General features: G+C 41.0%; 1 protein-coding gene across 3 annotated transcripts in view; it reads right to left on the reverse strand.

Annotated features, from left to right (window-relative positions):
• CTTNBP2 (cortactin binding protein 2) overlaps positions 1-25,973 on the reverse strand; it is a 171,494-nt gene that overhangs the window by 54,613 nt on the left and 90,908 nt on the right. For all 3 annotated transcript variants that reach the window (XM_075014950.1, XM_075014941.1, XM_075014960.1), the window contains exons 7-11: positions 18,027-18,177; positions 15,307-15,561; positions 11,853-11,970; positions 7,784-8,059; positions 1,346-1,441 (exon numbers count right to left, since the gene is read on the reverse strand). In XM_075014950.1, coding sequence (XP_074871051.1) covers positions 1,346-1,441; positions 7,784-8,059; positions 11,853-11,970; positions 15,307-15,561; positions 18,027-18,177 — 896 coding nt within the window. The remainder of the gene's footprint in view (positions 1-1,345; positions 1,442-7,783; positions 8,060-11,852; positions 11,971-15,306; positions 15,562-18,026; positions 18,178-25,973) is intronic.

The following is a 25,973-nucleotide window of genomic DNA, read 5'->3' on the forward strand; positions in this document are numbered from 1 at the left end:
TTCAAGAATCTCAAGGAATGGGGAACCTACCAGCTGGCCTTGATCCACCCTATGAAGCTCACAGCTCCCCTCTCTACCACACAGCAGGCCAAGCCACCACTTGTGCTCCAGTTCTGTAGCAAGTCTCTGAGGCTCAGTGCCCTCCCCTCCAATGTGGCTGGACTGCCAGCACCAGTTCCCCCCTGCATGGGGCACGGTGCCCCAAGCCTCACAGGGAACCGGCAATCTACAGGCTGCATTCAGTCTGCAGATTCTGCCTGGTGCGGGGAGGAAGTAGCTCTGAGTGCTGCTGATCTCTCTGCCCCCTCCCCGCAGCTTGCAGAATGGCTTTGTGGGGAAGCTAGCAGAGAGCAGCTGTGGACCCATGCTTGCTTGCAGGATACAAGCACGGTGCTCCCACTGGATCTGCACCAGGTAGACATCCCAATCCCTTGCCTCCTACCACCCAGACCAGACATCCCAAACCAACTCCTGTGCTTTACCTACCAGTCGGACCCTGTACCCCCACCCACTCCCTACCTCTTGCACAGACCTCAGACCCCCACACCCTATCTCCTGCCCAGACTCTGGATAGCCTCCTTCCCCCACACGCAGGGTGGGTATCTCATGCCCATACCTCACTCCCCCACACCCAGCTTAGTTTCAGGAGCCTCCTCCTGCATGCTGAATCCCCCACTTTGGCCCCACCTCCAAGCCAGGGTGGTACAAAATCTACTAGCCTCAGGCCCCTGCAAGAGTTAATGTGGCCTTGGGGGTAAGCCTTGAGACTCAGTGCCCCTCCCCAAGGGTGCTGGAGCTTGAGAGGAGTGAAGCAAGTCTCTCTTTTTCTGCTTCTCAGTTATGGACCACATCTGTGGGTGTTTATTATTTTATTTATTGCTTCTCACTTTTGTGTGGCCCCAGCTGATTTTTCTGTGGGTCATCTGCCCTCGACCCAAAAAAGGTTCCCTAACCTTCCTCTAAAACTCTGTATGAGCATCACAGATTTTTTAAAAATGATTCAGGTTTGCTAATACACTTCTATCATGAAAGGAATTACCTTTATCTCATAATACAGATTTAAAAGGCTATCTGTGAGGAACTGTGAGTGGTATAGATATTATAAAATAACTGTACCTAGGGGATTTACAGCTCCTAAGTGCCAGCATGTATTTCTAAATTCACTTCGTCCACATATCTTTGAACCAAATTAAGTGATAATTCTTTTAATAACAGAATATCAAATTTATGGCAGCAGGAAAGTTGCATGAAATACCAAAGAAAACAAATGGCAGCAAATGATTCAGAATCTATTATTGTGAATTTCTTCTAGGTTTGACAACAAAATAGTTGCAAATGCCATTACCAAACAAAATCACTGTTATGTGTTCCGTTTTCTTCCTCTTCAAAAAATCCCATGGTGCCTGTGGAAAAATCTGACCTATTGACCATGAAACATTTCCTGTTTAAAAAAAGAAAAAAAAATAACAAATTATTTACATACTATATTTGCATACACGCCTCCACGCACAGCATACCTACCTGCCTGCACAGAATGTGTACATAGATATTCAGTTCTGCTATTCCGAATAACAAATCAGTTCCACTATGAAATTTACCCCAGAAGATTTACCTAGTATTTTTCATGTCCTGAGGATTTTTTTTATAAAAATATGTTCTATTTAAAAGATTGTAGTTTTCAAAAATAGTTATTTTTATGAAGTTAATTTTTATTTCAGAACTCTTAAAAAGAGATTTTTAAAATTTCCCCATTTAATTTTTAAGGAATTTTTTTAAATGGGAATTTCATCAAGTGTACTTTTTTTCTTCACCCCTTATAAACTCATTTTTGCTATGTTTTACCAAAAAAAGGACTATGGTCAAAGTGGTTTCCAGTAACATTTTCTTCTAGTTTTTGAACCTAAAGCATGAGCCTAAACTTCTCCATTTTATCCCTTTTCTGTAAAATTTATTGAGAAGCAATCTTATTCCAGCTTCATCATATTTTTCTGGCTCATTTTGGTTCAGTCTCTTTCAACCTTCATTACGTCACGTGAGCACTGTACTTGATCTGATGTTTCTGTTTGGCTTTATGAGAAACCACCTCATTTTGGTCACATCCTATTTTCCTGGCAACAACCAAATCCTGACACTGCTTTATGTTATGGATTAGAGACGCTGTATACCGAATTTGGTGGTCCTAGCTCTTTCAGTTTAGGAGGAGTTCTTGATCAACCTCCCTAAAATATACAGTAGTATATATAAGGCTGATGATATTGGAACATTTGCTGGTATGTGCAGATTAAACAATAGTTTACAATATCACCTGGTAATATATTATAATTAATATGTTAACATGTACATATTAAACAATAAAATTGAATAAAAGCAAGCTAATTTGCTTGATTTAAAGTTTCATCTAAAATATACATTAAGGACCTAGTTTTCCATTGCTCTATATCATGGGTGTCCAACCTTTTGGCTTGCCTGGGCCGCATATAAAATATATAATATAGTTAATGTATATAAATCACTTAATAATGTTAAAAGTTTACGATCTTGTGGGGCCGCATTACTAGCTGTTCAGGGCCGCATGAGGCCCGTGGGCTGGACACGCCTGCTCTATATCTTGTGTAGTCATCCACAGCAGTGCCAAGTGATGACAAAATGTTACTAATTCAGATTTCTTGTGTAAAATTCTCTGAAAGCTGAAGGGCAGCATTTTAAGAATGCTTTGGATTAGTGCATGGACTACATAATGATGTTGTGTTGTGCCAAATTATGGTTCACATTTTGCTTTCACACCCACAATTATTAATCGAGATATTCTCGTCTAGGTAAATAGAGCTTTTACTGTAATAAAATGGGAGCTGTTTTGCCTATATATGTAAGTATCAGTCAGGATCCACTAAAAAATTCCCTGGGCAGAATTTTGTACAACAGGTTTGGTTTCTTATGGTGTAATGCTGATCCCTTCCATCGTAACTTTTATTGATTTAGGACCTCAGGCAAAAATTGAAACCTGGGTCCCAGAGAACATATAAAAGTGTCTTAAGTCTTAATCCTCTAAAGCGGGGGGTGGGGGGTGCAAAGTGGGAGATGGGCCTCCTAGAGGGGTATGAAATTTCGTAAGGATGGTGCAACATAATCAGCTGCTGGGTGTCAGGCTCATTCATCTCGTTAAAAACGTTGAAATATGTTACTATTTATATGTCCATGTATTCACATTTATATACCAATTAATAAAGTTCTTCCATTCTACATACTTATTTTCTTACACCTGCTTAAAAGTTTTTTCTTTTGAACATAACCACAATTTCCATCTGTTTGGATTACTTTAGACAGGTTGAAGGCTCTGCTAATTGCAGGGATGAAAAGTGGGGCCTGATGTAAAAAGTTCGTTCACCCTTCTCTAAACCACTCAGACAGAGTTAAAATTGTTTTAAATGTAGGCATGTTCTACGATTTATTGCATGGGATTTTAATGCAATTCATAAGAACATGAGAATGGTTATATTGCGTCAGAACAACAGTCTGTCCAGCCCAGTTTCCTGTCTTTGGACCAGTAAGATGCTTCAGAAGAAATTAACCAAACAGGACAATTTATTGAGTGGTTCATCCCCTGTTGTTCAAGCCTCCCTCGTGGCAGTCAGCTTTAAGGATGGACAGAGCACAGAGTTGCATCCCTTACCATCTTCGCTAACAGCCACTGACAGACCTATTCTCCAGTAACTTATCTAATTCTCTTTTAAACTCCATTATACTTTTTGGTCTTCATATCTCCCGGCAATGAATTCCACAGGCCGACTGCATTGTGTGAAGAAGCTCTTCCTTAACATTTGTTTTAAACTTGCTTCCTATCAATTTCAAATGGAGTTCCCTGTTTCTTGATTAACACAAAAAGTTAAATTACACTTCTTTTTAAACTTTCTCTACACCATGTGTGATTTTGCAGACTTCTATCACATAACCCATCTCTTCATCTCTTTTCCATCTCTTCACAGGGGTTTCCATTCCTCTGATCATTTCTGTTGCCCTTCCCTGTGCCTCTTCCAATCTAATATAATAATTTTGGAGATGTGGCCACCAGAATTTCAGCTTGTATGCAAGATGTGGGTGTATCATGATTTTTTATACTGGCATTATATTTACAATCTTATTATCTATCCCTTTCCTAATAGTTCCTATCACCATCAGTTTTTTTTTTTAATTATTTTGAATACTGTATATTGAGAAGATGTTTACAGAGAACTATACATGATGAGTCCAAGATCTTGTTTCAAGCACTGACAGATAATTTAGATCCCTTCGCTTTGCATGCCGAGTTGGGATTATGATTTCAGATGTACATTATTTTGTATTTATCAATACTGAATTTCAATCACTATCAGTTTTGTGATATCCCTTTGTAACTCTTCGTTGTCAGCATTGGATTTAGCTATCTTGAGAAATTTTGTATCATCTGCAAACTCTGACACCTCATGGTTTACCTCTTTTCCACATCATTTAACAACATGTTGAAGAGTACTGCTCTCAGTACAGGCTTTGTGGGATCCCACTCTTCACCTCTCCCCATTTTGAAAACTGACCATTTATTCCTACCCTATCTTTGAACAAGCTGCTGATTGATGAGAGGATTTTCCCTCTTATCTCATGACTGCTTAACTTGCTTAAGAGTCTTTGGTGAGTGACCTCATCAAAGATTTTCTGAACATACAACCACGTATCATGCTTGTCCATGTGTGTGGACCACAACATAACTGTAATAGACCTACGAGGCATAATTTCCCTTTTGCAAAACTGTGTTAACTCTTCGTCAACATATCGGCCGTGTCTACACTAGCCAAAAACTTCGAAATGGTCATGCAAATGGCCATTTTGAAGTTTACTAATGAAGTGCTGAAATACATATTCAGCGCCTCATTAGCAGGAGGGTGGCCGCGGCACTTTGAAATTGATGCGGCTCATCCAGATGGGGCTCCTTTTCAAAAGGACCCCGACTACTTTGAAGTCCCCTTATTCCTATGACCAGATAGGAATAAGGGGACTTTGAAGTAGCCGGGGTCCTTTCGAAAAGGAGCCCCGTCTGGGTGAGCTGCGTCAATTTCAAAGTGCCGCGGCCGCCCGCATGCTAATGAGGTGCTGAATATGTATTTCAGCACTTCATTAGTAAACTTCGAAATGGCCATTTGCACAGCCATTTCGAAGTTTTTGACTAGTGTAGACGTAGCCATCATGGTAATCTGTGTATCTGATAATACCTTTGTTTATTACAATTTCAACCAAACTACTTAGTACCAACACCAGGTTTACTGGACTATGTTGCCTGCTTAATCCTTTTTAAAAAATGGTGTTATATTAGCTTTCTTACAGGCATTTGGTACAGACTTAAATTACTTAAATGATAGTTCTGTGAATTTCATACTTCAGCTCCTTCACAATTAGGTGAACATCAACTGATCCTAGTAATGTATTACTGTTGAATTTGGCTGTTTGTTCCAAAACTTCCTTATATCAACATCTCAATTGCTGCCTCTGATTCGTCTCCTAAAAAGAATGGCTCAGATGTTGGAATCTTCCTCCTGTTCTTTGAGATGAGGACCAATACAAAGAACTGATTCATTCTGCAACATCCTTGTCTTCCCTGAATTTTCCTTTAGCACCTCAGTCATACAGTGGGCTCACTGAGGCTGTGGCCACACTTGGCCAAAACTTCGAAATGGCCATGCAAATAACCATTTTGAAGATTACTAATAAGGCACTGAATTGAATATTTAGCACCTCATTAGCATTAGGACGCTTCCAGCCATGGCGCTTTGAAAGCGCTGCTTTCGAATGCGCACGAAACGGTGCGGCTACATGGGGGTCCTTTTCGAAGGGATCCCCCACCTTTCAAAATCCCCTTATTCCCAGAACCCGTGCCAGATCCGGGAATAAGGGGATTTCAAAAGGTGTGGGGTCCTTTCGAAAAGGACCCCCGTATAGCCATGCCAAGCCACATGCGTTCGAAAGCAGTGCTTTCGAAGTGCCATGGCCAGAAGTGTTCTAATGCTAATGAGGCGCTGAATATTCAATTCAGCGCCTCATTAGTAATCTTCGAAATGGCCATTTCAAAGTTTTGGCCGAGTGTGGCCAGAGCCTGATTGTTTAGCAGGCTTCCTGCTCCTGATGTATTTAATTTTTTTGCTTTCAGTTTTTGTGCCTTTTGCTAATTGCTCATCTTTTTTTTACCTCATTATACCTTTAGATATGACTTACCAAAGTTCATATTCTTTTCTATCCTCCTCAGTTGAATTTGACTTGTACTTTTTAAGTGATGTCTTTTCTCAAATTACCTGTTTTACTTTGTTGTTTAGGCCTGGGTCCTCTTGGTTTTTCGTTTTGGCTTGTTTTTTTTGTTTTTTTTTATTTTTAAATATATATGGGAATATACATATAGTTTGAGCCTTTACCATGGTGTTTTCTTAAAAAGTGCCATACAGCTTTCAGGCATTTCACTGGTGTGACTGTTCTGTTAATTTCAGTTTAACTACCCTTTGTTTTTACATAGCTCCCCTTTTTGAAATTAAATGTTACTGTGGTGGGTTTCTTTGGTATTTCCCCCTTACAAACAGGTTAAATTTAATTACAGTGTGGCTACTATTACTGAGGAGTTCATTTACCTTCATCTCTTGGACCAGATTCATGTGCTCTACTTTAACCAAAATCAAGAACTGCCTTTCCCCTTGCAGGTTCCAGGTTTAGCTGTTTCATGATGCAGTCATTAACAGTGTCTAGAAATTTTACCACTGAATTCTGTCTTGGGTGGCATGTGCCCAGTCATATATGGGGGTAATTCAAATCTCTCTTAATTGTTAGGTTCTCTGTTTTTGTAGCCTCTCTAACCTTCCAGATCATTTCCTAATCACTGTCATCATCCTGGTCAGGTGTTTGGTAATGTATTCCTACTGCTATATGTTATTATTCATGCATACACTTCTTACAGACTTTATGGCATAGTTTGATTTATTTTATATTTTCACAACATTTGACTCTATGCCTTATTTCACATATAATTCCCATTCCCCCACAAGTGAGACCTACTGTCATTCACATATATTCTGTATCCCGATATAACTGTGCCCTATTGATCAGCATCATTACAAGTTTCTCTTATACGTATTATGACAGTATCCTTATTTAATACTAGGCACTCAAGCTGACCAAACTTAGTATTTAAACAGCTTGCATTTACATATAAGCACTCATAAAATGTCATTCGGTTTTCTGCCATGTGATGTGGTTGAATAGGACTCTTTCATTTGACTGTTTTTCTTTAGTTCCTACTTGTAATTTATCAGATCCTCTCCTCTTTACTAGGATAGAGAGTATTCCTTCTGATTAATCTTCACCTAATGGATGTGTCAGAACTGTGTGCTTCTTCACACCTGTCAGCTTTTCCCCAGCACAATATTAAAACTCCTCTCTGATCTTTTAATTTTACATTCCAGCAATCTGGTTTCATTGTTTTCCCAAAAAGGTATTTTCCTTAGACTTTCAGATTTAAAGCAATATATCAATAAACCTCACCAAATATTTAATCCAATTTTATGGGGTAAATCTATTTAAGGTATAAAAATGTCTTTAAGTCTTAAAAACCATGTTTGGTGTAGTGAATGCAGTCATGATTGGCCCCATTTAGACAAGAAACTGCCACAGGTAGACTTGAAAATTTTTATTTAAGGAAATAAACAACATGCCATGCACCCCACAAGCTGGAAAAAAAAAAGATTTTGCTTTTCTTTCAAGTAACAATAATTCATACCTATTTTGATGGCTAATATACTGCTTGCACTGAGACCAATGCTTGATTCTGCAGCACTATTAAATGTCAGGTCCTCTAGACTCCTCCATCCATCAGAAGTGATTGCTTGGAAATGGTCTGTCACTGCCTGACTCACTGCTTTTGAAAAATCATCCCATGTTGTCTGTTTGCGGATATTTAAAGAACATATTGTGTTTTCCGTGTCACAATCCTCTGTACCACAGTAAGCTAGTTCTATTTCACTGACTGAAATCCTTAAAGGTACTTTAAGAGCATCTATTAAAAAATTAGAGAATTTAAGATAGCAAAATCTGCAAACACAATAAAAGAGCTATTGTAAATAAGATTAACAACATGAACCACTTTTATGTCTTCAAAGCAGTCTACCTCAATAGCCGTCTGGAGACGAAAAAGCGTTATAACACCTATCATTCAAGAGGGTATGCAGAGAAAGAGCATAGTCCATAATAGTGCAATGCAAAACAGTTTTAAAACAAGGATTAAATTATAGATTATTATACAAAGCATTCAGCATCATTACCTTCATTTTATAAGTAGCAATAATACAGTACTGGTCTGGTTGACAAACCTTAAATAATCTTTCACTTCTACATTCTAGATCCAAATTCTTACAGTTTCATTCGCAGGTCTAGGGGTTTCCTAATATTTCATTTACTAACAGGAAGGAGCTTTCATTTGTTCACATTGATGCAATTTTACTATCATTGCAAGCTAAAAATTATATAGTGACAGTGTACGAGACGAGGATGAAAATAGCCAATCATAACTTTTTTAACAGGATTCTGGAAAGCAAAACATTTCCAATGGATTCCTCTTTTTGTGCACATTTTCTTTCCTACCAAAACAAAGACATTCTACTGTGTTGTCTATTTTAAGTGTGTAAGCATTTTAAGAGTGTCACCTGAGAATAAAAGGTTAAAAAAATAAAGGAAGTATGTGTGTTGAGTTACACACAGAATAACATAGAGGAAGCCATGCTAGTCTATACACTATCAAAACAAAAAGCAGTCAAGTAGCACTTTAAAGACTAGCAAAACAGTTTATTAGGTGAGCTTTCATGGGACAGACCCACTTCTTCAGACCATAGCCAGACCAGAACAGACTCAATATTTAAGACACAGAGAACCAAAAACAGTAAGCAAGGAGGACAAATCAGAAAAAGATAATCAAGGTGAGCAAACCAGAGAGTGGAAGGGTGGGGGGGAAGGTCAAGAATTAGATTGAGTCAAGTATGCAGACGAGCCCCTATAGTGACTTAAGAAAGTTCCCATCACGATTTAAACCATGTGTTAATGTGCCGAATTTGAATATAAAAGCCAGCTCAGCTGTTTCTCTTTCCAGAACGGTGCGATAATTCCTCTTCTGTAACACACATACCTTTAGGTCATTGACAGAATGCCCCATTCCATTAAAATGTTGACTAACTGGTTTGTGGATCTGGAGTGTTTTGATGTCTGTTTTGTGCCCATTGACCCTTTGTCTAAGGGAGTCAGAAGTCTGTCCAATATACAAAGCATATGGGCATTGTTGGCACATGATGGCATATATGATGTTAGTAGAGGAGCATGAGAAAGTGCCCATGATTCTGTGAGTAACCTGGTTACGTCCAGAGATGGTATTTCCAGAGAAGATATGTGGACAAAGCTGGCAGCAGGCTTTGTTGCAGGGAAAGGTTCCAGGACGGTGTTCCTGGGGTGTAGACTGTGGCTGTTAGTGAGGATCCTCATGAGGTTGGGAGGTTGTCTGTAGGAGAGAACAGACATGTTGCCCAGGGCCTTCTGGAGTGTAGCATCCTGATTAAGAATAGGTTGTAGGTCTTTAATAATTCGTTGCAGTGGTCTGAGTTGGGGGCTGTAGGTGATGACCAGTGGTGTCCTACTGATTGCTATACTTACGAAAACCTACTGATCGCTATACTTATCTACACTCTTCTAGTTTCCATCCTGCACACGTGACTAGATCCATTGTTTACAGTCAAGCTCTTAAGAACAATCGCCTTTGCTCTGATCCAACTGACAGAGACCAAAAACTACAAGAACTTTACCAAATATTCATAAACCTGAATTACCCACCAGGACAAGTAAAAAAACAAATCAACAGGACCAGATGAATACTCAGAGACCAGCTACTCCAAGATCGGCCCAAAAGAGCCAAGAACAGAACACCACTGGTCCCACGAAAGCTCACCTAATAAACTATTTTGCTAGTCTTTAAAGAGCTACTTGACTGCTTTTTGTTTTGACAGAACAACACATTAGAGGAATAATTTTTGCATCTTGCTGTACTTTAAGAAGTAGGACACAATTTCATACTAGCAATAGAGTAAGTAGATGAATACCTGTATATACAACAGGCCAAAAATAGCTAAACCGTGGCTTGTGAGCAGCATGACACTCTTTCACAGTTAAAGTGAAACTCTCAGCACCCCCTATGCCCTCCAATCCTCTGCCTACTGCATTGTTTGGAAGAGCTCAGATATTCTGCCCTGTGGTAGCCAGTAAGGATAGGAGTTTCTGCACAGCAGCAAGAGGGGTCTAGGGCTTCAGCCAGAGCAGAACTGAAATCCCATACTCCTGCAGGTGTGCTCTACAGACTGAAGTCCCTAGCCCCACTACCTCACTATGGGGATGAAGTCCCAAGCTCCTGTTCTCGAAATTCTGAAGACTGTCATACTGATCTGCTGAGATGCACAAGTTTGGCTCTCCCTGCTGTATGCATCAAGAGGTCATTCTAGAATTTCAAGCCCTACTCTCCTCCACCTTTATTGGAAAATAAAACAATTTAGAAAATTAACCTGAAATACTGAGGAAGTGCAGCTGCTGGAGAGATGTTGGCTAGTTTGGGACGCAAATTTTTCAACACTGTTAACTGTTCTTATACTTCAATGGCTAGTTCCTCAGATGACATTAGACAATACGATTTCAACAGAGAGCTGGGAATTAAACTGATTTTTTGGATCAGTTTTGGTTATTGGGGAAAAAAGCTATTCAAGGTCAAACAGGTATGGAAATGGGGAAAAAATTATGCTGATTTGAAAATAATACATTTAATCTAGGAAAAAAATACCATTCAATTTGAAACATGTTTTTTTCAGGTTTTGTTTGTTTGTTTTCATTGGTATTTTTGCCAGCATTGATACCTGTAACATGCAACCCAGTAACAATTCAGTCATACATACTGACAGTGACTAGATAATGAGCTGGAGAAGGAGTACAATAATGACTTTCTAGCCTGGTAGTTAAGGCATTCTTCTGCATCCCAGAAAAGCCAAGTTTGAAGTTCAGTGACTCTATTTATACATAGTGGAATGGTTTCAGCGGAAGAATATGAGACAGATCCACACTAGAACCTGGATCTTCCACATTTTAGCCCTAGCCACTGGGATAAAAGTTACAAGTAGGGTACCAGCACTATCTCTTCCTCTCATTTTTGAATGGTATCTAAATGATGAAAAAATGATTTTGAGGCAAAATTATTTGGAAGCTTTATATCAGCTTCGCTAGTAGTTTTGCAGCAACCAAAAGGACATTTTCTGGTGAATAAGCTATTATTAGCTGAGGAAAAAAAATCACCAAGTTCTATTCCACATCCAATTACTTAAACAGGTGCTTTTTGTTTAAATCCAATAGGGATTTTTCTCTAAGAGTCTGAAAAGAGTAGGATTAGATAAATGAAAGGAAAAAAGGTAAAAAGTTTTTACAAAAAATAATTAGTAAATATTAATTTACTAATGTCAAAGGATTAGGACTGTTTCCAGAACTGAGAAATTTATTTGACTTTTTTTTTTTTTTTTTTTTTTTTTTTTTAAAGCTGACACATTTAAAAGTAATATTAAAAATCAGAATGGGAGAATAAAATATTTTTTTTATCATTTATTGTAGCAGAATCAAGTAACACATCTGCACTCTAAAAATGAACTGGTTGGGTGATGGAAAAACTGAATATTGTAAAATTAAGAGCAAACATGGTATTAAATGTTTCCTCTCTCTCCCACAAGATCCTGGCAGCTAAATATTTAGTGCAGTGCTGTTCGCAATCTGTAACTCACTCAAGTTCTCCAGGAGGTGTTTGCAGTCATCAGTAGCAACATCATGCAGCGTTCGATTGCACTTATCTTTCTTGTCAGCCTCTAGTCCACCATGGCTACACAAGATTTCTAGGCAGTTCTGGAAAGATAAGACCTATATTACTTGCAGTTTAACTAAATGAACTCGGGCTAAAGACTCAATAATTGTTTGCTGCCTGAAGTAGACAGTCTTAGAATTTAGCCATTAGACTTCTGATTCAATATGTGGACATGCTTTCCCAAATATACAGAGAATATTGAATTGCTAAATGAGACTAAAAAAAGGTGATTCTCACAGAACTGAAGTACTCAAATGTTTGGCCTTAGATTTTAAATTCTCAGGCTAGGTTTTTAAAACAAAATGACTAAAATCAGAATTTTCCAAGCACTGGGAGCCCCATAATTCCAATTAAAGTCAACACTTCTGAAAATCTGGTCACTTACTTCAGAGCCTAACTTCAAGCATCCAGTTTTGAAAACTACAGTTTCAGTTTTTAGCTTATACTGAAAAACAAGCTGAAGATTTAGTAATGACTAACCTACCAGAATATTCAGATGACAAGCGCAACCCATTGAACTAGCATTTACTTAACAATACAAAAGCATTAGCAGGGTACAAATTTTCATCCCTGCTTGGTATATGAGTGTGACACAAAAAACCCAACGAGAGTTATAAATTCACCTTGCAAATATGTACTCCAGCAAGTAAAACTGAATTTAAGAAAACATGATCACAATAATGCAATTAAATCTCAGTTTGTAACAACGAAAGAATGGGAACATTTAGGCACACCAGCCCCAAGTTTTAAAGCTATTCAGGTACTGCTGAACCTGCTAGCCACCCTCTTTTATAAAAAGGTGAATCTAGCTCAAATGACTGTGCGGGCTGCAACTGTGCCCCTCAAGCTGTCTGGTCCTGGGCAATTTATGGCTTTCCACTTGCAGATGAATTGATAGCTAGTGCAGATCCTGGAGCACCAGTGTCATTTATTTGCTTCCAGCAAGATGCCCCCATTCGGTAAGAAAGCCACTGCATTTTACAGCATCATCTGTCTCACACTGAGTGGACTGCAGCTGTTTAATCTTGAGATAATAATGTCAGGGTTCTCATACAAAAGAAAAAGGTCACAACCTTTCAGCTAGACTAAGGCTACATATATGCTGCCAAGTTTTGTTGACAAATTTTTGTTGACACACAAAAGTCGACAAACAAAAATTGCCAGAGGGTGTTCACACTTGCTCCCTCTGTTGACTGAGCATGTCCACACTAGAGCACCATCAAAGGTATTCTACAGTGCAGTGTTGTGGGAAGACAGAAGTGATCCTGTGCATCTTGGGATTTCCACCAAGTTCTCGCACAGCCTCCTCAGCTGCTTGGAGCAGCATCATGAGTAGTGCTGTGCGCTCCGAGTGCTGAGGAATGTCAATGCAGCAAAGCAGTTTGTCCCCATGCCCCTTGCAGCAGCACTCTGCCTGCTGCTCGTTTCTTAGTTCAGGGCACAGCACACACACTCTAATTATTTGCTCTTTGGTTTTTGTGTCCAAACGGACTAGCTCACTTAGCTGTTAGATACTTCTAGGAACCTTGAAAGGAGAAGGGCATATGCCTGCAGGGCAGTAAAGATCAAAACCCTGAGCACAGTGATCAGGGCAGGCTTTGTGGGATACTGGAGCAAAACAGCTCTGTCACCAACCAAATAGCAGTGTCTACATTGGCTGTTTCACAACAATAAAAGGATGGGAAAAGGAAAAAAAAGTCTCTCGTAAGTTTAGACTTTTTAGGCACTGGAACTGGGGCATTTTTCTCAAAAAAGGGTGCATTACAGTGTGTACTCTCACTGTTTTGTTGCCAAAAGGCAGTTTTGGTCAACACAACTTGGTACAGGTTGAACCTCTCTAGTCCGGCCCCCTTGGGACCTGACAGGTGCCCAGAAAGCATCTGCCAAACTACAGAAGATCAATAATGTCTAGCAGGATTACCAACACTTCCACTGCTTACTAGGTTCTTTGAAATCATTTAGGGGTAAATTAGAATTAATTACAGCACAGAACACTGAGAGCCAGGACTGATGGCTATAAACAAACTTTATGGAGCCATGGGAAATTTGGACACACCCATGATAAACTGACATCCATCTAAGTATAGTAGTCCCACAAATTACTCCAAAGTTGCCTGCCCACGCACCCTTGCATAACTCACATTTCGTGTAAGTCGAGGGGGGGGTGTTTCCCTGGCGGAACACACATTCTGCAGCCAGGGAAGCAGCAGGAACACCTAGAACTCCTTTTGAAAGGTAAGTCCTGGGGTGGGGGGAGCAGTTGGGGAGGGTGAAGCCTGGCAGTGGGTTGGGGCTATGGGAAGGGGGCAGTGGGGTTAAATCTGGCGTGGGTTAGGGCTGCGGAGGGGAGGGTGGAGTTCAGCCACAGCCACATGTGGTGGGGTGAGCTGGAGGCACAAGGGAGGGGGTTTGAACCAGGGCGGTGAGCTGGACCCATGCAAGGGGTGGTGAGCCTGGCCACGGGGGGTTGAGCAAGAGCTGCACGCAGGAGTGGTAAGCCAGGCGGTGGGGTGGGGTGGGATTGAGCCAGGGCCAAGGGGAGTGGGATTTTGAGCTGCACTTAACTCAAGTTAGTATGAGTTAAGTTCAATTTGAAATCCTGCATTTCGAGGGTTTACTGTAATGTTTATCCAACTACGGATGTTGGTTGACCAGAGACGTTCAACGAGTAGAGTAGACATAGCCTCAGATGATGAGCAGATCGGGTCAAGATTTTAACAGTGATGAGAAATTTTAATCGTATCCATTCTGGGGTTCCCAAACCAGAACACCAAAAGAGGCCTTATTTACACAGGGTGCGTTCTCAGCCTTTTCTGAGAATCGAGCCTCTTTTATCATGTTTTAGACTAGGCATGAGTTGTTTTTTTTTAAATTTTAGGCACTGTCTCTCCAAAATTACCCTTCCCTATACCCCCAACAACATATCTTTTCCATACTCCCTTCCTACAACAGCCCGGATTTGAATTGCTACAAACTCTGTTTCCCATGGGGAAAAAAAAAAAAATCCATAAATAATTCAGAGTCAGTGGTGTGACATCTCTGATGCCAAATGTTACATTAGTGCCTGGTGTCAAGTCACTGCCCTGCTGATGTCAAGTGGAATAGATCAGATTGGATCTCCCAATGTAAATCACAATAAAAAATTTCCAGCTAACTTACTCATCTATTGAAAAGCCTGACAAAAGCGGACAAGTTACTATTCCAATGACAGTTGGGAGAATGTAGTGGCAAGATGAAGATAATTTTCATTTAACTACGAACAGTTACATTTACAATTTAGGACAACATTAAATTGACATTTCTATATCATACATACACAAATTTAATAGAACATTCATTAACCTTTGCTACAGTTATAGCACCACAGATAGACAGACCTTAAAGCCTTTTGATGCTGCTATATGGGCAGCAGTCCAACCCTCTTTGTCAGCATGGTTAACGAGCTCTGCAGAAACAACAGGTCTTGTTTTACTGGGATAACTGTCTTCTCTGCATTCTGAGTCAAAGAAGCCTGAATTAGGTTGTGCATCATTCATAAAGTTTCCATTTTCCATTTCTCCATAGTACATAAGGAGCTTGAGGCTGTCAACATTACCAGAATCCACAGCTGCATGAATTGGTGTCCAGCCATCCTAAAGAGACAAAAATGAAAAGCACAAAACCATACCACATATAGGCCGTGTCTACTCTTGCATTCCTCTTTCAAAAGAGGTATACAAATGAGGCAAATAAAAATGCAAATGAGATAAAATTTCCATATCTGACACTTCATTTGCATATTCTTATTTCAAAATAGCTTCTTTCAAAAGAAGAAAACCAGTGTAGATGCCACTCTTTCAAAAGTAAACCCCATCTTCGAAAGAAGCCCTCTTCCTTTTGTTATGAATTTTTGATTTACCTCATTTGCATACCTCTTTCGAAAGAGGAATGCAAGTGTAGTCACAGGGATGGAGAATTTATATCAGTAATAACTTCCTACCAAATATGCTTTCTGAAAAGGTTTTAAGTATCCGACAATTGCTGGTTATAAACTTCAGTTTTGTTGGAAACAGACCCTGTTGTTCTCTGTGCACAAGTATGTGTGAGAGATGCTGGGTGTGAAATGAAAAAGGTGGCCAACAGTTCTATAAGCCCTGCTCAGAAAAACATTTACTGAGCCACACCAGATTGCGATGGTCTCCCAAAAACATCTCCAATGAAAGTCAAACTGAATTAAAGAAACTTTCTGCAAGGGATGCCTTTGATTGCACATTATCATGAGTGAACTAATGCAACTTTGTAACTGGACTTTTGTCAGATTTTTTTATTTACTATTCTGTATAATTTTATGACATTTTTCTCCTCTCTGGCTATGCAGAATATTGGCTGTGTTGTGCAAAGGCAAAGAGAAGCTAATGCAGCTGCTCTTGGAAGAATTTTCAATCCTTAATTTTTCTTTGATTTAAAAGGCCACAGTTTGAATTTGCCTCTCATCCTTACTTTCTTCTAAATTAACACTCTCTCTCAGCAGTCACTCGATAACAAGTAGGATGTCTTCTCAGTGGTTTGAGCATTGGTTTTGTAAACTCAGGGTTGTGCATTCAATCCCTCAGGGAGCCATTTAACGGTCTGGGGAAAACAGATTAAAAAAAAATCTGTCAGGGATGGTGCTTGGTCCTGCCGAGAGGGCATGGGATTGGACTCGATGACCTCTCAAGGTCCCTTCCAGTTTTATGAAATATGTATATATGTATGTCACCCTCCTATTTGGAGTTGCTGATGGCTGATCAGCTGGATTCTGGAGCCAGAGATCTTATCACAGAACAGGCAGGTGTTGCTAACTTTTGGAAGGGCATGTCGCCGGTTTTGATGTATTTTTCTTCTTCACCACCTCTCCTCATCTGCCACAGCGCCTCCCAAAACAGATTCTGTTTTCCAGTTGGAGGAAGGACAGAGGAGCATTGTGGAACAGAGGAAGCACAATACGAAAACATACTTGTTTGTTTTGTCCTCCTCACTCTCTCTTTGTGACAAATATAGAATTTCTTTCACAATCCTCACTATGGCTGGGTCTACACTAGCACCCCCCTTTCAAAAGGGGGATGCTAATGAGAAACTTTGGGATATGCTAATGGGGTACTGCAATGAATATGCAGTGCCTCATTAGCATAATGGCAGCCATGGCACTTCGAAAGTGCCGCTTTCAATCATGCATGGCTCCTCTATACTCGGTCCTTTTCGAAAGGACCCCGCATACTTCAAAATCCAACTATTCCTAAAACCAAATAGGAATAAGGGGATTTTGAAACGTGTGGGGTCCTTTGGAAAAGGACCACACTTAGACGAGCCACACACAATCGAAAGCATGGCCGCCATTATGCTAATGAGGCACTGCATCTTCATTGCATTGCCTCATTAGCATATCCTGAAGTGTCTCATTAGCATCCCCCTTTCAAAAGGCGGGTGCTAGTGAAGACCCAGCCTACATGTTTTCTCCAAGGAGAACAATGATCTGCAACTAAATGAGCTGTCCAAGAGCTATGCAGGTATCAGAGGCTTACACATATCCCCACCTCAGTCATGACTGCCACCAGGAGAACACCAATGCATACTCTGAGACTTGACAGTTGAACAGAAGGGTATGCTTTTCCTGTCCTACACAGGAACACGGTATGCAAGATGTTGCAGTTTGAAACTGAGGCTGGTAACACTGAGAAGAAATCTAAGGTATTTAGAAGTTTTTAAGGAAACTATGCAAAGTAAACACTTTGCAACATGATGCATCAATATAAATATCCAATTATTTTACTAATTCCAAAATATATGGAGTACAGTAATCCCTCAAATTAGGCGAAGGTTGTATTCCCACACACCCTTGCACAACTCGAATTTTGCAGAAGTCAGAGGAAGCTTTTTCGACAGCTGGGGGAGGGGTGAGCCAGGGCCAGGGGGAGTGGGATTTTGAGTTGTGCTTAATTTGCATTCATGCAAGTTAAGCGCAACTCGAAATTGTACACTTCACAGGTTTACTGTATTTATACCATTATATGACACTGAAAGGTATTCTGTTCAGTTTTATATCCACTCTGTGATTTTAGGATTTTTTTTTTAAACTTACACTGGTTTTTACACTTCGATCTGCTCCAGCTTCCAGCAAAAGCTTGATACATTCATTAGTTCCATTTCCACAGGCTAGGTACAAAGGTGTCAGTCCTCTTTCAGCAGCATGGTTAACATCAGCCTGATACATAATTAATAATTCTGCACACCTATGAGTAGAAAAATTAGGTGACGAGACAATAAAACATTTGTGTATTTGACTTTTTAAATGCAATGCAACTTACATGCACATTTAAAAACCATATTTAAACATACTGATATTAACAAACTACAGGTTGAACCTCTCTCGTTCGGCACCCTCTGGACCTGACTCACGCCAAACAAGAGAATTTGCTTGACCATGGGATGTCAATATTGTCTAAATCAGGGGTGTTCAACCTTTTTTCATCAGGGGCCACACAGCATTTTTTCACATGTTCTGGGGGGGGGGCTGACGACAAGATAGCCCCAAACCATACCCCCCGGCCTAAACCCCTTGCAGCACCAAATTCCCACCCCCCCCGCAACCGTCCCCGCCTTAACCAGTCCACAGCCCCAAACTGTCCTCTGTCGACCCCCAGGCTTAACCTACCGCCAAGACTCCACCTCTGTTCCTCTTACAGAAATTAAATTTGTAATTCTACAGAGCAACAAACACAGGCTGAACCTCTGTAGACCAGCACAATCTGGTCCAGAAATATCCATGGTCAGGCATGATTTCAGTTCGCCAGATGTCCACTTATCATGGCTGTGGCCAAGTTTCCCATGTGCCTATGAAGTTTGTTTACAGCCACCAGTCCTGGCTCTCAGTGGTCTGTGCTGTTATTTAGCTCTAATTTACCCCTAGATGTCTTCTAAGATCCCAGTAAATAGTGGAAGTGTTGGTGATGCTGTTACACAATATAGACCTTCTGTGGTTCAGCATATTTTATGGTTCACCACCAGTCGGATCACAAAGGTGCTAGATTACAGAGGTTCAACCTGTACTGAAAACAAACATGTTGCAAAGATTTACAATATTTTCATTGGAAAACCAATCTAAAGTTTCAAACCGAACTGTAGAGATGTTGCCTATCAATGAAATAGAACAGCTGTGAAAGATAGCCTTTATGGACAAGTCATCTGAAAAGCAATGTGCACGCATGCCTCTGCATAACATATTTTTATTCAACATTTAAATTGCTGTAGCTTTCACAGGCCCAGCTGAGGACTAGAGCCCCACTGTAACAAAGGCTATGCAAACAGCGTCTTTGACCAAAGACTAGTAACATATGGAGTACAAAACACACAATTATGCATGTATGTAGGTGTATATAATTTGTGTATTTGTATACTTTTGTGTATTTGTATCCTTTTCCCTTTTTCAATTATAGTCATATTCCTAAACGTCCCTTAACCTAGCTTTCATCCATTGGCATATTTCATAGGGGCACTGCAATACAGCTGGATCTTGAACAGAAGGTTTTACGGATTATTTCAGGGATCATGTTCCATGCATCAGACACACATGAAAGAACACACGGAGATGCATGACAGTGCTTGTGACAGAGAAAGTACACCGAAGATGGTGAAATCTTTGAGCAGGTAAAACTGGAAGTGATAGAATAAAATGCAAGAAAGGACAAGTAGGGATGGAAAGTCAGATTAAGCTACAGAACTTACAGGTCTGTATCCACTCATTCAGCCACAGGATTACGTTAGAATCTTAGGTATCATCTAAAAAATTTAGATTCTAGCCATAACGGTTGTAAAGAAAAGTGTGACCTGCCCCATTTATGTCAAGGAGGTTGTAACGATGGAGGGGGAAGAAAAGCTGCGGGGGATCTGGCCTACACCACCTCCACTGCAGTTAGAGAAGACAAGTGATGTGAGACATCTGCTGCCATGCCCATGTGCCAGCTGCTCTCATGCTACTAACCTTCCTTGGAGAAGGTGATGCCCTGTGCCACTGCCTCTTGGAATGGTAGGAAGTCTCTCCAAGAACCACCAATAAAAATTTTAGGGCTGGGCCACGGGAGCCCCGTGCTGTGGTTGACTAGCACCCTACATTGCCATAACCTAATCACAAGGGGCAGAGCTGTGAAAAATCTTACAAGTTGAAGACAAGAAGTGGAAGTTGATACTATGAAACAGGAGTTGTTATTGGAAAGATTCAGGCAGATGCTTAATATGCACCAACTGACAGACAAGAATTCCAATCTTAGCATCCAAAGGACATATAATTTGGGAAGCTAGAGAGGAGGTGTTTACAGTAATAAAGATGGGAGGATGATGACAGCCTGGATGAAAGTTTTAGCTCTCTCTACAGGGAGACAAGGATTAATCTTGAGGCAGTACCAGCAGGAATTTGGCACAGCTTGAGTATGTCTGGCAAGGGAGGAGATGAGTCAAACATGACAGTCTGGATCAACAAGAGGGATGATGGGATGTGTTAAAGGAATGTAACAAGGTTCAAATTTTAGACTGCATACTTATTAGCCTTTTATAAAAGCCCAAATCTAACAAAAATGCTTCCACCATTCATTAATATTACACAGGATTTTTTTTTTTGCAAATATTCTTCTGCAGTGTTTGCAACCTGAAACTGGAATAATGTCTTAGTGTCTAAGAACCAGCTTTAATAATCTTAGATGTTGCCAGTTAAAGCTGATAAAAAAACAACAGCTCAAATATTTTTAGTGGAAAAAACAAAAGTTACTGTCTCACAACTATTGTTCACTGAGATGCACTGCATATGTCCATTACAACTATTGGTGAGGGCGTGCACGCACCATACACCAATGCTGGCATGTTTTTCCCCATCTCAAGGGTTCTCTCAACACCTTTTTTTTTTGGCTGGGCCCCCTTTGACAATATTTCAGGAGTAGGATGACCTCCAATCATACTATACCACCCTTACTTCTGTGGGCTGCTGCTGGCAGCAATGCTGCCCCCAAAGGTTGGCACCCGGCCAGAAGCCACTGTTTTCCAGCCACCAACTTTAAAGACAGCACCAGAGGAAGGGTGACAACACCGCAATCCCTCTAAAATAAGCTTTGTGATACCTGTTTGGGTCAGGAACCCAGTCTGAGAAATACTACCCTAGCAGTACCTAACAGCCCTGCCCGTATCTGAGCTCCTCCTGCTATAAAAGGAGCAGCCCCACCTTTCCTTTAGTTCTTTCACATCAGAAGCCTAACAGTCACAGATGCATGGGGGAGGGGGAAAAGAAGCAAGGTCATATAATGACATATGCAACAGATCTCAAAGAAAAACTGTTGTGAGACAATGAGTAATAATTTCTTCAAGTGCTTGTATATGTCCATTATCCTGTAGGTGATCCTCAAGCTCTTACCCCAGACTTAGATTCCCATGAGAAAAACGACTAACTGCATCCACCCTTGATACAGCAGTCTTTTTAATCTCTCCTTATAGTACAGCCATTCCATACTTCTAATCATTTTTGTTTCCTTTTTCTGAACATTTCCCAGCATTTCCCAACCCAAATATATTTTTTTCTGAGATGGGGAAACCAAATGTGCATGTGGTATTCAACACGTGGTATTCAAGCATGTATTTAAATAGTGGCAATATATTTTCTGTCTTATTACCTATCCCTTTTACTCATGATTGTCAACATTGTGATAACTTTTTTGACCACTGCTGCACAGTCTGCTTTCAGAAAACTAGCTACAATGACTTCAAGATCTCTCTCGAGTGGTAAGAGCTAATAAAGGACACCGTTCCTGTGTGTGTGTGTGTGTGTGTGTGTGTGTGTGTGTGTGTGTGTGTGTGTGTGTGTGTGTGTGTGTGTGTGTGTGTGTGTGTGTGTGTGTGTGTGTGTTTCCTTAGCATTGACCAACACTGAATTACATCTGCCAGTTTGAGGATCAGACACCCAGTTCTGTGAGATCCCTTTGCAGCTCTTCACAGTGTGCTTTGGACACTACCTTGAGAAAATTTATACTGTTTGCAAACTTTGCCACCTGACTGTGAACCTTTTTTCAGATCATTTATGAATATGTTGAACAGTAATCCCAACACAGACTTTATGGAACCTTGCTATTTATCCCTCTACATTTTGAAAACTGACCATTTATTACTACCCATTTTCTATCTTTTAACCATGAGTCCCTTCCTTCTTATCCCATTAAGCTTACTTTTCTTAAGAGCCTTTGATAATCTAACTCTATGTCTACACTATGAAATAAAGTTGAATTGTAATACTGGATTTTATAAAGTCGAAGCTGTGTCTGCACCCACCCACCCACAAAGTTGATGTAGTGTGTCCCAGCTAATCACCAAAATTTGACTGGTGCAGCAGTGCATTGTGGGAACATTTCCCACAGTTCTTTCAGACCCATTGAAGTCTGGGCCTTTTCGCTGTTGCATTATGGGGAAAAATCCCCTGCAAGTGGTTGTGGGAGTGTGATGTCATCTTCCCACACTGCTTGCCCTCAAAACAAATGGTCATTTTGCAGAAGTCTCTTTCCCCAATGAGATATTGTTTCAGTCATCTGCTTCATTGACCTTTTAACCAAATGTGCCCTGATAGCACTCACCGTCATCTTCCCAGACTGCACTGCCCTCATTCCCCTCCCTTTGAAGCTGAATGGCCAATTTTCAGAAGGCAATTAGGAAAAGTGGGGAATCCCAGAAGGCATTGGGGTCCGGTGGTTAGCATCACTCAGAGGAAGAAGAGAAGAGAAGACAGAGTGCCTCACTTTCTAATGGTTAGTCTCCCTCCCCTCTCGAAAAATCACTGGTTCCCTGGGGAAAGAACATGTAGAGAAACCTGTACAGCACTCAAGAGGATTGGCAAAGGTGTTCAGGCTACAATAATCTACGAGCCTTTCCTGGTTCTGGCTGTTCCATGCTAACAGGAATCTCTTTGGTCCCCTGGGGAAAGAATGCCAAAGTGTACAACAGCAAAGTGGACTGGCAAAGGTGCTCAGGCAACAATGATCTCTGAGCATTTGTGCAGCAAACAAGACCCCGCAGAGACTGTATGGCTCCCCAGAGCCACATGCTTTGGGAAGAAGCGGGGGGGCAGCCCACAAGTCAGCATTGGCTAGGGTTAGTCCCCCAAACCTATGGAACCAGGGGAGAACCGGGGATTGTGAGGCTCCCGGCTCTAGGGGGGCCAGCCCATAATTCAGCATTGGCCAGGTTCCCCCCAGTGACAGCCCATGAAAATCTCTGACATGATTGGAGACCTTCCCCTGGTGACAGCTAGCCAGCCAGCCCCCGAATATCTTTGCCGCAGGCAGAAACGTCACCTGGTGACCAACAGCCCCAAAATCTTTCCCACTTTTGAAATCTTCACTGCACGCATGCTGTTGTCTGGAAGCAGGGACCACACAGTGCAGCAGGCACCCGTTTTTACTGGGTGTGGGGCTAGCAATGTGGTGTGGTTGGGTGGGGAATTGACTCCTGACAGCATGGCACCTGTAAGGGACGGGAGCTGGCCCCATACAAATGTGACCACAGAAAATAAGTTTCCCGGCCTCTCATACAAGCATATAAGCCTCCCCTGAAGACAAGCATGACCCCACAGCCAAGCTGCCACATGCTGTATTGGGGTGGCGCTAGCCCACAGTACAAAATGAGTCCCTGGCTCTCCTGATGGCTCCATGCTGGAATGCTGTGAAGTAGCCACATGAGATCACCACACTGATCATAAACAAATGAATTCTAAATGACGGGCTCCCCATTTCCTACCTCCTGCTCACCAGGAGCGATGACGTGAAAGGACACTTAGGGGGCACTGTGGGACAGTTTTTGGGGCACATAAAATCAGTTTTAACCCTCGTTAATCTACACTGTTTTAGCTCAACATTGCAAATGCGATTTTTCGAGTAAGTTTGTTGGGAAGTTAGCAGAAGTCAACATTACAGCCACTTAGAATTGACTTACTGTTGGGGCGTAGATGCAGAGTTTATAAAAATCCACCACAGAACCTTAAATTTGACTTCATCTCCTAGTGTAGACTAGGCGTAAGTAGGCATTAGCCATTGGATCCTTTTTTTTTCACATGCGTGTTGACTCCCTCAAAGAATTCTAGTAAATTGGTGAGGCTTAAATTTCCCTTTCCGAAAACCTTTCTGAGTTTTCCCCATCAAATCATGTTCATCAATGAGTCTGACAATTTTGTTTTTTATTACTGTTTCAGCAAGTTTGACCAGTACTGAAGTCAGGCTTATCAGACCCTAATTACTGATTCACCTCCAGAGCCCTTTATAAATTGGCGTCACATTAGTCTTCTTCCAGTCGTTTGATACAGAGACTGATTTAATGGATAGGTTACAAGCTACAGTTACAAGTTCAGCAGTTTCATGTTTGAGTTCCTTCAGAACTCAAGGTACCAGTGACTTATTCCTGTTTAGTTTTATCAGTCTGTTCCAAAACCTCAATCCAGGACATTTCCTAAGATATGTCACCTGAAAAGAAATCCCCAAGTTTTGGAATCTCTCTCATATTCTCCACTTGCCAGAATTTATTCTCCTTTCTGTTTCCCTCACCTTCTACTTTTTAAAGGACACATTTGTGGATCTCGCGGCTTCTTTTACTTAATTATCTAGCCACCGTGACACTTTTTCGGTTTTCTTCTTATGACTTTCAATTTGTGGGTACACTTTTAAGTTGAGCCCTTATTATGGTGCTCAAGCTTTCCATGAAGCTTGCAGGAATTTTACTTTAAGTCACTGCATACCCTTCAATTTCCGTTTAACTAACGGTCTCATTTTGTGTCATCCCTTTTTTCTAAAATAAATGACACCATGGTGCGCTGCTATGGTGTTTTCCCTGCCATAGGGATGTTAAATTTAATTATGTGATGGTCACTATTATCAGGCAGTCCCGCTATATTCACTTCTTGGACCAGATCCTGTGTTCCACTTGGAACTAAATCAAGACTTGCCTCTGCACTTAAGAGTTCCAGGATTAGCTTCTCCAAGAAGCAGTTGTTTTAAGTGTCCAGAAACTTTCTCTTTGCATCCTGTCCTGAGGGCACATGTAGTCAGTCAGCATGGGGATAACTGAAATTCCTCATTCTTACTTAATTTTTATTTATATAGCCTCTAATCTCCCTGAGTATTTCTCAGTCACCATCCTAGTCAGGTGGTCAGTAGTATAGCCCTAATGCTATATTCTTATTATGTGAGCAGGGCTTTCAGTTCTCCCACTCTGCTGGTGCTGGCCACTAAGGAACCTAGAGAAACAAGTAGGTTGAGATTATCTTTTACTACACCAACTTTTGCTGTTGACAGAGACTAGTTTTGGGCCACACAGAACTCTCCCTCAGGTCTAGGAAAGGAACTTAGAATATCACACCCCTAGAGCGTGATAATCATCCAGATGCACTTCATACCCCATAATGAAGCATCCCTCACTAATGACCTAAAAGGGAAAGGTGGAGTAAAGGAAAGTTCCCAACAGATGTTGGCTTGACTCATCCACTAGCTCAGAGAGGAGAATAACTCATCGGGGATGCACATTAGCTTGTCAGGGGATGTGCATGAAAGCAATAGACTGTCTTGTGCCATGCCTATCATGGTCTGATGTACAGGCTGACCTGAGGGGTCACATAAGAACATGCAGTCATGTGGCCCATAAGCCTAAGTCAGTCCTTACATCTTTGAGAGATGTAGAGAGGTTCCATATAGACTGAAATCTGGAAAGAGGCATATAAGCTATGGCAGGGGTTAAGTCCAGGACAGCCCGGATTAATTCTATTCTTTTTTAAGGCAGTAATGTCAAGCTTTTCTTTGTTTAAGAAGACGGAGGTAATATTGTTTGTCACTGGTCTTCCCTGTGTGTAGTAAGGAGGCTGAGGAATGTCACAAAGCCCTTGTAGATTCCAAAAATCCTACATTTTACTGGGAGAGCCACCATTCCTGGGGCTGTAGATTGGAGAACATCTACTAGTTTATGGATAGTCTCCCAAACATACTTTGCCTGGTTCAAGCTGTAGCCATTCACCATAGAC

The sequence above is a fragment of the Carettochelys insculpta genome, chromosome 1 (genome assembly GCF_033958435.1).
Source record: "Carettochelys insculpta isolate YL-2023 chromosome 1, ASM3395843v1, whole genome shotgun sequence".
Classification (NCBI taxonomy): domain Eukaryota; kingdom Metazoa; phylum Chordata; order Testudines; family Carettochelyidae; genus Carettochelys; species Carettochelys insculpta.